The following is a 10,706-nucleotide window of genomic DNA, read 5'->3' as shown; positions in this document are numbered from 1 at the left end:
GTTTGAAGCGACACCAAACTAACAAGTCATTAATTTATATGCCAGCAGTAAATACAGGCCTATGTGTTATTCAAGTGTCTTAAATACCCATAAATAATGGTTTTTGTGTTGTGAATTGTTTTTTTCTAGATTGTCAACTGTGGTTTGGTGCTTTTCATATTAAAGTAAAAAAACAAAACAAAAACCAAACAAACAAACAAACAATAAAACTGAAGCTTGAAATTAAGCAGAAAACATCTTTAATAGAATGGAATACAGTACAAATCACAAAATAATGCTCCACATGCAAATACTGGTAAACTAATCCAGGAGTTTCACATATGGAGAAGGTCATGTCACAAAAAACATTTCTCAAATAACAAATTACAAAAAATGAAAAGAAAAAATCATCAGATCAGCATAGGAAGAAACTTTTACTTCATAATGATACTGGGAAAAAAAAAGGCATATTCTTGAAAATGGCATTGCTTCCTGTATAAAGTAACTGTAATTTTAGTTGAGGGATTTCTATATTCAGTTCAACCTGCAGCAGTTCCTTGGTTGTATAGTTTTTTTCTTTCCCTCCAGTACTTGATCGGTCACACATCGCTAGTTTTTCTGTTATTCAAATCAGGCTGTTTGAGAACTACTTAATAACTTAATGATAAATGTAAATAAGATTGCTTTGGAAAGATTTGTAATCAAAACAAGTCATCTTTGTGACCACAAACCAGTTTTACATGCATGCCACATAGTGACAAATATAAGGCTGGAAAACAGTTGGATATCTGGCCATGTTCACTGCAGTAGCATTTGGTTAATGAGGGGAAAAAACTGGATGAGATATTCATAGCCACAGAAGACCTCGTCTGTGTATATTTGTGTTTTAGGGGATAGTGTATATAAGATAATGAAATATGAATGTGAGGCCACATGTTAGACTCCAAAACTGGATGAATGAGCCACTGGCTGGATGGATGGGTAAACGCACAGATGGGATTGGGTGTGGTAATGCTTCACGCAGCCGACCGCCGACGAATGACAAACGCTCCCCTCTGCAGCTGCCCCAGGTAGATCCTCATCTTTGTGCTGTCGCTTGTTTTTCTCACCCAAATCTGGAAATCACACACAGAAGAAACCCTCAATACAGCCAAACTGCTTTCTTCTTCATGTGCACGTTAAAAGGAAGCTGGAAAAGTTCCTCATGAATAAATTCACATTTAACATTAAAAATGAACAGTTTTCCTTCCATTTTAATAAATTTTGTTTTGTGAATCAAAAAAAAAGAAAAAAAGAGTCAAATCTGTGCAATGAAACAGTTGATGATATCCGTTTTCATTCAACTACTCAAGCAAAACTTTAATGTTGCACTTCATTAATGTAATGGTATTCACCCATCATAATGCATAATGTATGGCACAAACAGAAAAAGGGAGCTGCACAAAGACATCAAGCATGACAACAAATAATGTAGGCTATACCAGAGGGAGAAGTTACCCTCATTCAAAAATCAGTAATGAATAACTTTGTCTATCGTTATTAATGAACATAAGGGAAAGGTTAGCTGAAAAGGTAAAACCGTATTGAGTTGTAACATTTGCCTGAGTTAAAAGGCAATTTCCAAACAAAGTGAAGTTCATTATTCTACAATGAGAAAGATTATTCACAAGTACAAAGCAGTTACCAGTTTTTCCAATGTAGATGTTCCAGCAAATTCACCCTGAGGCCACCATACAGTGCTCAGACAAACTGCCAAAACCCCAAGAACTACAGACAGGCTTGATTGGGGTTTGTTTTGAACCTACAGGACTTGAGCACCTTACAGGCATTGTGTCAACCATAAACTCCTCTGAGCACGACTGAATGGCCATTGCAACACCTTGATTCTTTTTAAAACTCCAGACGTCAAGTTGATTAAAATGCTGTGGCGGGACCTTAAGAGAGCTGTCTAACCACGTAGATGTCAGTAGATTTCATTTAACTGAATTCTGGTTTTGAAGTCTGATTTATACTGCAGGAAATCTATGCCGTGACCATCCACGCACCTGTCGAGAAAAGAAACTACACATTGAGTTGATGGCATGGAAGGGTGGAGTGTAGAGTTAAAAGGGGTTTCCTGTTTCGTTACAATGTAGATTTTCCACTGAAGAATAATACAGGCATTACCTCTCCTAATTCAGGTGCATAATCCGAGCTACGGCGTTCGCAGTAGGACAAACAACTCTGGTCACCCTTCATGTGTACTGAAGTATAGGCAGTCAGCTTGCTGTTTACCTTAGCTCTCAATAATGTGTCCATGTCTATTTACTCTGGAAGAGGCTATAAAGCTTTTTTAAAGAAGTCTGATACAGACCGATTAGTCAGTGAGTCTCACTTGTGTCTGATCACAGCATTTCTGAGGTGAGTTGTTGAGCATATCTTGCACATTTCTATTGGTAAGTGCTGTTGTCATTACTGATGTTAGCTGCTGTTTCCTGGCATTAGTAAAGAAATTTCCCTGAATCTAATATTTTTGGACTCTGAAACTTGGAAAATAAACCTTCATACAATGTGAGAACATAAACAAACTTTTTACCAGAGTGAAAGTGCAATTTTATTTTATTTTTTTTAAAGTACACTCAAGCCTGACATTAGCTGTCAAAATGTTAGGTTACAACCAGCTGTTGTTGTTTAGCCAGCTCATAGTCAGCTGTCCAGAGGGTTGCATATGTAATCTGCTGACAATAAGAAATTGCAACAATAAGCTAATTTATGCACATTTTAGTGTGTTAGCCCCCTGCCTTCAGTTCAGGAGATGAGGGCTGAGTTGTGGAGGAAGAGGATTAGGTGGAAATGAGGGAGGAGAAAGGCATAATGAGAAAGAGATGTCAAAAGGATGCATGTAGAAATTTTAATGGCCATGTACAGTTTGGAAGAGTTGTTTGTGATCTTTAATTTATCAGGAATTTATAAGACAAACTATGTATGTAGCTGGTCTCAACCCACATACATAAAAATGAAACAGTAACTTCCATGGTGACTTTCACAAACCAGGTTATGCCCCTATGTGTTTTGTGAGATTATTAATTTCTTGAAAAGTGCAATTACACACTCATCAATGGACATTTATTATTACAACATTGTTTTTTCTCTTAAATAATCGCAAAAAATTACTTACTATACCTTTAAAGTCACTGCTGCTAAAAGACAGTAAATCATGGTGTGTGCGTTTTTATTTTTGTTAAATAAATAATGAAATTGTTCAATATTCCTGTTTTGTTCATCTAACTTTTAAAACCTGGAAAGGGAGTCATAAGTTTTATAATGTCTCTGTATTTAAAAAGCTTAGAATTAATAGAGGGTGTACCATTTTTCTTATGTGAGGATGTGTTATTGTTGTTTTAGTAAATTGTAAAAGCTATCAGAAGTCCTATCAGATATCAATACAATATATTAACTTAAAAAAAAAAAAAGAAAAGAAAAAAAAGAAAAAAGCAAGGCATTTTCAAGCTTGTAATGTGCTTGTGGAAACCCAGAAGTACAACTGCTGCACAATTGGTCTCAAATGTCATTTTGATTTTTCCTTTGTTTTTTTCCCTCCCAAATTGTTCCCTAATATCCTAAAACAGCTGGGCACCATACTTTTTAGCAGATGTTCCTCAAACAGAATTGTATACTCAGAGACTATTTTCAGCTGTTTATCAATAAACATTTAGTGCTCTGGTGACTATTCACAGCAGCAGGATAGTACATGTGGCATAGAGTCTGGTAATGATGGAATATGTTGCCCCGCGCAACAGTGTGTCTTGCTGATGTCTTTTTAATGTTTTTTTGGAAAACAACTGAGCGCTATGCCATGGAGAAACATACGATGTCGAGCTTAGACTATCTTATTGGATAGGACAATGCTTATGGTCTTCTTGTCTGGTCATCTTATAGGAATGACAATTTTTTTAAAGACTATATACACAGAATACTTCAATCTTAATTAATTATACAGTTCTGTACGCAATTGAATGAGATGCTGATGCTTGGAATGAGAACTAAAACCCACCTCATTGGTTCCTACTGTGCTGATGACACAGCTGATCTTTGTGTTGTCTTTTGACTCCAGGTAGATGGCCTGACTCTTGTGGTACCTGTCAGCATAAACACACACAGACTAAACATCAAACAAACAAGTGCAGACTGGAGGGAAGTTCATTATAAATAATTTTACCCAGCTGAATAAACCACATTACTCCTGAGAAGGCACTAAGTAGATAATTGGAATGAAAAATCAAAACAAAAAGTCTGTTATTTTTTAATAGCTCCAACCTTATAGAGGACAGAACAAACCTAGAGGAAGAGACTGACAGAAGGTACTTCATTATTAAGGGCCCACTGAAGAATAATGACGCATGTGCCTCCCTGTGGCTTTTTGAGAAGGCTTTCCAGTGGTGGCATCTTCTTTAGCCATCAATAAATGAGACTTTGCCTTGAAAGAAAAGTGCACATAGCTCTGTCTTCTCAAATTACTTTGTCTATATGAGCAGCTAATAGGACAGAATTCTATTATTTTTACCCATCTTCAAATGACCTTATGCTCTGACGTGTCTGATTCACAACTCAGCTCTGAAATAGAAGGGCAAGGGAGGGCTGTGTCTATTCAGGGATTTTCACTCTTATTTTGGCATAACAGCAGGGAGTGCGTTGCTGGTTCTTGTGCAGACATATTCTACAAATATGCATTTTTAACAGTGCCTTTAAGCATAGTATTCAGCAGCTCCTAAGCAATCTCTCTTTCTGTAGCGCAGAAAAAAAATGAGGCTGCTATCACAGTGGTTGTAAAATATCTTTACAGGCTCAAGCTAACATCCAACGCATAACAATGTGGCCATCTAGTGGCGACGCTGTGTATGAATTGCTATCGTGTCAGAGATGCACAGATTAAAACTTGAAATTCACCATCTTTTATCATAGTAAAGTTTCCCATCCTCGATGCGGGCCTCATAACGCTGGGTGGGGCTCTCCATGGGAGCAGAGGGGACATGTTCTGGAGATGAGGGAGACACTAGGGAGGGAGAAACACCCGATTAATACCCCCTGCTAATATACATGTAAGAAACAAAATATTACTGTGATGCATTTTATTGACCCTTTCTCCTAGCAGAAGACCAATGCTACTCTCTTCGTCTGAGAGGTAACTCAGTACACACATAAATGTTCATTATAAAAATCCGTAGTAGAAGGCACGTGCAATCATACCTGGTCGCTTTGGTGATTTCAGCTGTAAAAAGCAGGGTTGAAAATATTTATTATAAGGAATTGCTGAGTTATATTGCTTTCCAAAAACACATCACATCTAGAAATTTAGAAGCACTCACCTTATTAAGTGTTCTTAAATCTTCCATTATCTGCTCATCTGTTAGCAAATAATTTAGCTGAGGTTTGAAGAGTTAAAGAAAGTTTTTTGGGGGTTTTTTAAGACACAAAATCATTTTTTTAAATTTATTTTAAGGTATCTCAAGAACAAATTCTACAAGTATAAATAATCTGGAATATTTTACAGTCACAAGTTTATGCAAAGGATATCTGGTGCAGGTTTTCGCCGCTTGTCTGGTATTGGGACTGGATCGTTGGGCCGTCTCCTCAGCTTCCGGGTCATGATAGGCTTTACCTCCATGGAGTCTATGAATAGAAGAAATATGAGTGTGAGCTCCAGATGCATAGATGAATAGAGGTTAGCATCTTAACTGTATCTGAAAACTCAGATTTCATTTGATGACTTAATATTAAAATATGTAGAAAGAAGTAAAATACAGCCACCCACATACTTTTTTTTTTTTTTACCCCATCTCTCTTTTGCTGAGCAAGTCCCTGATTAATAATCCTGTTCTGGCTCCCTTACCGCCTGTCAGCTCCATTGTTAATTTCTCGTTCTCAATCATCTTCTTTTTCTCCTCCAGCTCTGCAATTAGGTTTTCCTTTAGCTCAACCTTTTTATCATCGAACTCCTTCACTGCTGCCTTTTTCTCCTTGATGTAGTTCCTCTCCACCTGCTCTGTCTGCAGAAGGTACAAAGCAAGAAGAAATTTATGCTTGTATGTCCAAAAAAATAAAAAAAATAATGGCTGATTTTGATTTTACATTAGCGTCAGACCATCTGAGATACTGTTGCACTTACCTCAAGCTGGAGAAATAGATCTGTAAATGGGAAAAATAAAGCACAACTGGTCACATGAAGCAAACCGTTGTTCTGTGTCATTAAATTCAATTTATTTACCCTCAAAAATCATAAAAGAGAATGCTTATAGCACAGGAGCACAAAGTACCAGAAGCTTATAGTAAAATACTGAAGTTCAAGTAAAACTCCGAGAACAATAAGGCACTGACTGTTTATCTTTTAGTCATTTTAGCATTAGAAATTAACTGATCATTGGTAATTACATACTTTCTATTCTCCACTGCAGTGATTATGAGTGTACTACCAGAGCCTTTTGGCACTGCATTCCTAACTAAATAAACACTCATTTTGATCAGCAAAAAACTAAGTACATTCCATTCTGGCACACAGCAAGCAAAGGAGAAAGCTGATCACAAACAAGACAAGCTACGGAGTCAACAAAAGCCGAGTATCCAATATAATTAAAGCAGCCGAATGGTTAGAGGACAGGTTGGAAACAGAGAGAAGAAGCTCAGTTTTTTACAAAACAGCATCCTGTTAATTTAAATGAGTAGACAGTATGCGCTTTCATTCCACCCAATACAGTTAAGTGCATCGCATGGATTTATGTGTTTGGGACATGTGGGTGTGAGCAGGAGCCCTGCGGAAGAAGGCACACATGTTGTGTGAAGTCAACCACCAAAAAACTTAAAATATATACATATATAGCTTTTATAACAAGTAACTGAGCAATATCGTCAGCTGTCTCTTCAGTGAGTCTCTGATAATGTGGCTAAAACTCCCAACTCCACCACCTGGAACTATATCTTGTCATCTTTTTAAGCCTAGCGTAGGATCAGTTTGCAGTAGATGCAGGTTTATATTATCCAGCTCACAGCAGATCTCCAGAGCAGAACAAGGACTACTATTATTCTTACGAAGCAGCTTAATGATACTGAAGACCACCTCAAAAGAAGGCCTTATATGGGAAGGTCAATTTAAGTGTGTGGGAAAAATTGCAGTTTAAAAAGTCCAACCAAGACATTGGCTTGATTCTTTCATTACCCATACTTCTCTTCTTAAATCCATGGTAGCGGCTATTTTTATTTTCAGGTACACACAGTCGTCTGTAGCTCTGTGCATTTCCCTGAATAAACAAGCCAAACTAGAGCAGAAAGCTTCCTTAAATCTAAACAGCATGTCCAACATTGGTTGGCATGGATGCATCAGAAGTAAAGCACTTCATGTTCTTGCCTGCATTCCGAAGTCTCTCTTTGTACTGTTGGTCCAACTTCTTCATCCTCTTCTGATACTCTTGCAGTGTGCCTGACAAGACAAATGTGTTTTAGATATTAATGCTGGGCGTTGTTCACTCATGAAAACACACCATACAGTATTGTAGACTACCCACTACTATTTATTTATTTTTGCCACACCTTTTACACTGAACCACAGGGTAGACTAGAATACACTGACACTGTAATTACTTTTGGATTTGCAAAACAACTTATCATTCTGCAGTTTCTACAATCATCAGCATGAGCAGTAAAAGCCTTTTGGGATAGCTGACAGTACTTTCAAACAGCTCACTCAGCAGTTTAGAAGCAGTTTGCATCAGTAAACAACAGACAGTCTTAACAATAAAAATGAGCTCATGGCAGAGGGCCATTTGTCATCACTGTTTTATCTTTTTAGCCAATGACAAGCGAGCACTTTTAAACTGCTCTTCTGCCTGATGATGTAATTCCTAACCACTAAGCACCATGACTAATAAGTAAGGTTTTAGCTATGCCCTTGACAAGTCAAAATTAATCCTCATGCTCTCACACAGTACCACACAATAAAAGGCAGGAGTCCTTCAAATATGGATAATTCCTGACACCTCCATTCATGTGAAAATAAGTCAAAATGATTACCTTCTTGTAACTGCTGCAGCTGCCTTTTCAGAGAGGCCAGTTTGTCTTGATACATTCTGCAATGAAAGAAAAGCTAAAGTCCCAACCCCCTTACAATAGCACAGTAACTTAAAACTTTCATCACCAAAAATGATTTTCAGTGAAAGGTTAGGGCTGCTTATCCACAGTTGGCAAGAAACTTACTGCTCCTTAATTTCCACATAGTCATCTTCGTCATGTTTGGCAAGATCAGTTTCACTGGCATCCTCAGTGTCTGGAAAATCAAGAAGAAAAAAGAAAGGATTTTCTCAGCTAAAATTTGAAAACATTTTTTCCCCAAATACTTCACATGTGATCATATCAGGAATGTTTACAGGCATAAGTTTTCAAAAACAACCTTGATGCACAGATGGCAGAGATATCTGCAGATGAAAGTACGTGCGTGGCACAGATGAAGTAATGGTCTACACCCTGCTTGGGAATGCCCTGGGGTTGATAATGTAGACAGTGGGAAATCCACGTATGCCAGGATAACAGCTGATACCTCTACGTATTCTTGAATCGACTGCAGAAAACGCTCAGCTACACCAAACTAAAGTGGGTACATCTGCTTAACTGCCCTTGGGCTTTTTTTCTCGATGACATTTATAGAAAGAGTGATGATCTATATTTTTAAGCACTTTTCGCAAGGTGTAATTACCAGTACAGATCCCGGCTAACTTGGTAGTGCTGTCAATCCAACAGCAACTCTCTCGAAACAACGCCAGCATGTTTCACCAAACCTGGTTTGATGTCAGAAGCTCGGGAACCAAGTTATAACCACATATGTCTGACGAAAAAAAATTCACCGGCTTTACGTTGAAACGTCAAGACGAGCAAAGACTAAGGCCCCTCTCTGTATTCAAGCTGACACAGCACCTTTCATTTTCGGCTAGCATTAATGTGCTAGCATAAGTTAGCCGCGCCTGCTGATAAAGAGTGTAACCCGACTCTAGCTTACGTAGTTAGGCTTAGAAGAACATATCCGGAGAGGAGAAGAAAAATAAGTCCAGCTGTTCGCTTTGGAGGTCAATGTCAGGGAATTGGCTAACCTTGCAGTGTTGTCATCGCCTTCCTCTGATCCGGTCTTTCTTTCCCTTTCCCTGCAATCCGTTCTGTCTCAGTGAAGTGTGTGAAAAGGGCAGAGCAGTGGACACAGCACGCAGGATTTCGCTTGCCTTCCTGCCGACCTGTCAATTCCCGGAGCTACCGTTACGTAGCAAGTTGGCTAATTAACGTTTGAACTGCCATAATTTTTTTTAAGAAAAAAAACGAATAGTTGAAATTTATAGCTGTGCTTCGGGAGCACTGTTTTAAGCGCACATGTACGTCAAGGCACTGTGGTCAGTGGTGTTTTCATGCTCTTGTGTATAACGCTAAAAAATTAATGCTAGCAATCTTAGCGTGTTTATCACTGATTATTTCTTTCGCTCGACTTGCTGCCAACTCTGAAAAAACCGAACGGTTTGCTTTGCTTACTGAGCTTAAATCACATACTTCTGAGACAGTTCCTCACCAGGCAGACTCTTTGCTCGTGGCACTGTGTACCTAAACGTAGCTAGAAAGCTAACTAAGTAACGTGTGGCTGCATTGAAGTAGCTTTCCAGTTTTGGGAGCGAGAAATACATTTTAACTTGTTTTGTACTTGCGCATACTACGCTACATGGACAAACGGTTTCCACTGGAAGGGGGAAAACGACTTAAATGCTGCATTTTAAGAAAACACATCCAAATTCATACAATAAAGCGCGCATTTCCGTTTTTTCCAACAACTAGACAGAGCCCGACAATCGGGAAGATATTGTTGAAAACGTTACCTTCTTCCGAGTCTCTCCCCCTGAAACTCCGATCGTCGTCGTCATCCACGCTATCGAGTTCTTCTTCATCATTGTAATAATCCACCATGGGCGACAGCAAAGTCGAAGTCATTTATGCGCTCCGAAAAATGTAAACAAACATAAAATAAACAATCGATTTGTGTTTTGCAGCTTGCTTGGAAGAGCGCCTACAACTGGTAGGACCCCCGGGTGTCAAGCTGTCCAAGAATACGCCTGGGTAGAATTTTGATAATAAACGAATCGTATAAAACATTTAATCGCAGTTTTTAATAGAACTAGCACAAAAACTTTGAAACAGTCACCGCTAATTAATAGAGGCCAAGTTTTCTATGAGTGATTTGAAATGTATGGTAAAACATCTAAACAGGCACATTTCCTATCACATTTGGATAGTTAATAAGTTTCTTTGTTTTTTTTCACTACTCTAAGGATTAGCATCGGAAGGTGATTGGTGAACGCCAGTTTTTTCATTGAGGCCACTGCTGATCCCTGCCAGCTGCCTCTTCCTCGCCCCAGTGCTCACACAATAACTCAGAAACATTTTCAAACAGTAGTGACCAAAAGAACTACAAAATGTGTTTGTGTTTCTATAGTAGTTTTACAGAAAATCTACGGACAGCTGAAGAAAAACAAAACAATCTCGAATTTTTACAACTGCTTAAGCTGGGGGGAATCAAGTATGCAAAACCTTTAAAAAAGCAGATTTAGCATGCTTTATTAAAAAAAAATAAAATAAACAGATAAAACAAAACAAAAAAAATCACAAAAGCATTCAAAGAAACAAAAACGTATGGTTTACTATTAACCTTTTTTGGTGTATTTAGTGTATTA

At 38.2% G+C, this 10,706-nt stretch overlaps 1 protein-coding gene across 2 annotated transcripts; it reads right to left on the bottom strand.

The window, feature by feature from the left end:
• Positions 1–222: 222 nt before the first annotated feature.
• Positions 223–10,072, bottom strand: suds3 (SDS3 homolog, SIN3A corepressor complex component). Of its 2 annotated transcripts, none has more exons than XM_085476207.1 (12): positions 9,855–10,072; positions 8,203–8,272; positions 8,020–8,075; positions 7,358–7,429; positions 6,125–6,144; positions 5,849–6,005; positions 5,533–5,628; positions 5,325–5,386; positions 5,206–5,227; positions 4,906–5,011; positions 4,013–4,097; positions 223–1,094 (listed from the first exon to the last, which is right to left on the bottom strand). In XM_085476207.1, exons 1-12 carry the CDS (start codon positions 9,964–9,966, stop codon positions 996–998), a joined length of 957 nt encoding a protein of 318 aa, XP_085332333.1. In that variant the 5' UTR covers positions 9,967–10,072; the 3' UTR covers positions 223–995. The 2 variants fall into 2 exon arrangements, with proteins under 2 accessions (XP_085332333.1, XP_085332334.1); XM_085476208.1 differs by lacking the exon at positions 9,855–10,072 and adding an exon at positions 9,090–9,694.
• Positions 10,073–10,706: the final 634 nt, after the last annotated feature.

The sequence above is a fragment of the Copadichromis virginalis genome, linkage group LG12 (genome assembly GCF_057382275.1).
Source record: "Copadichromis virginalis isolate Kocher_CV1m ecotype Utaka linkage group LG12, C_Virginalis_male_GT1.1, whole genome shotgun sequence".
Taxonomy (NCBI): Eukaryota; Metazoa; Chordata; class Actinopteri; order Cichliformes; family Cichlidae; genus Copadichromis; species Copadichromis virginalis.
This window is presented reverse-complemented; position numbering and strand designations above follow the sequence as displayed.

What these genes read in the sequence shown, in the direction of transcription:
- suds3 (XM_085476207.1), bottom strand. Translation starts at nt 9,966, where the DNA reads ATGACTTCGACTTTGCTGTCGCCCATGGTGGATTATTACAATGATGAA. An exon ending in GGGGAGAGACTCGGAAGAAG is followed by an intron (nt 8,273 to 9,854) that starts GTAACGTTTTCA and finishes TTGATTTTCCAG; the next exon opens with ACACTGAGGATGCCAGTGAA. An exon ending in GCGGCGAAAACCTGCACCAG is followed by an intron (nt 5,387 to 5,532) that starts ATATCCTTTGCA and finishes AACTCTTCAAAC; the next exon opens with CTCAGCTAAATTATTTGCTA.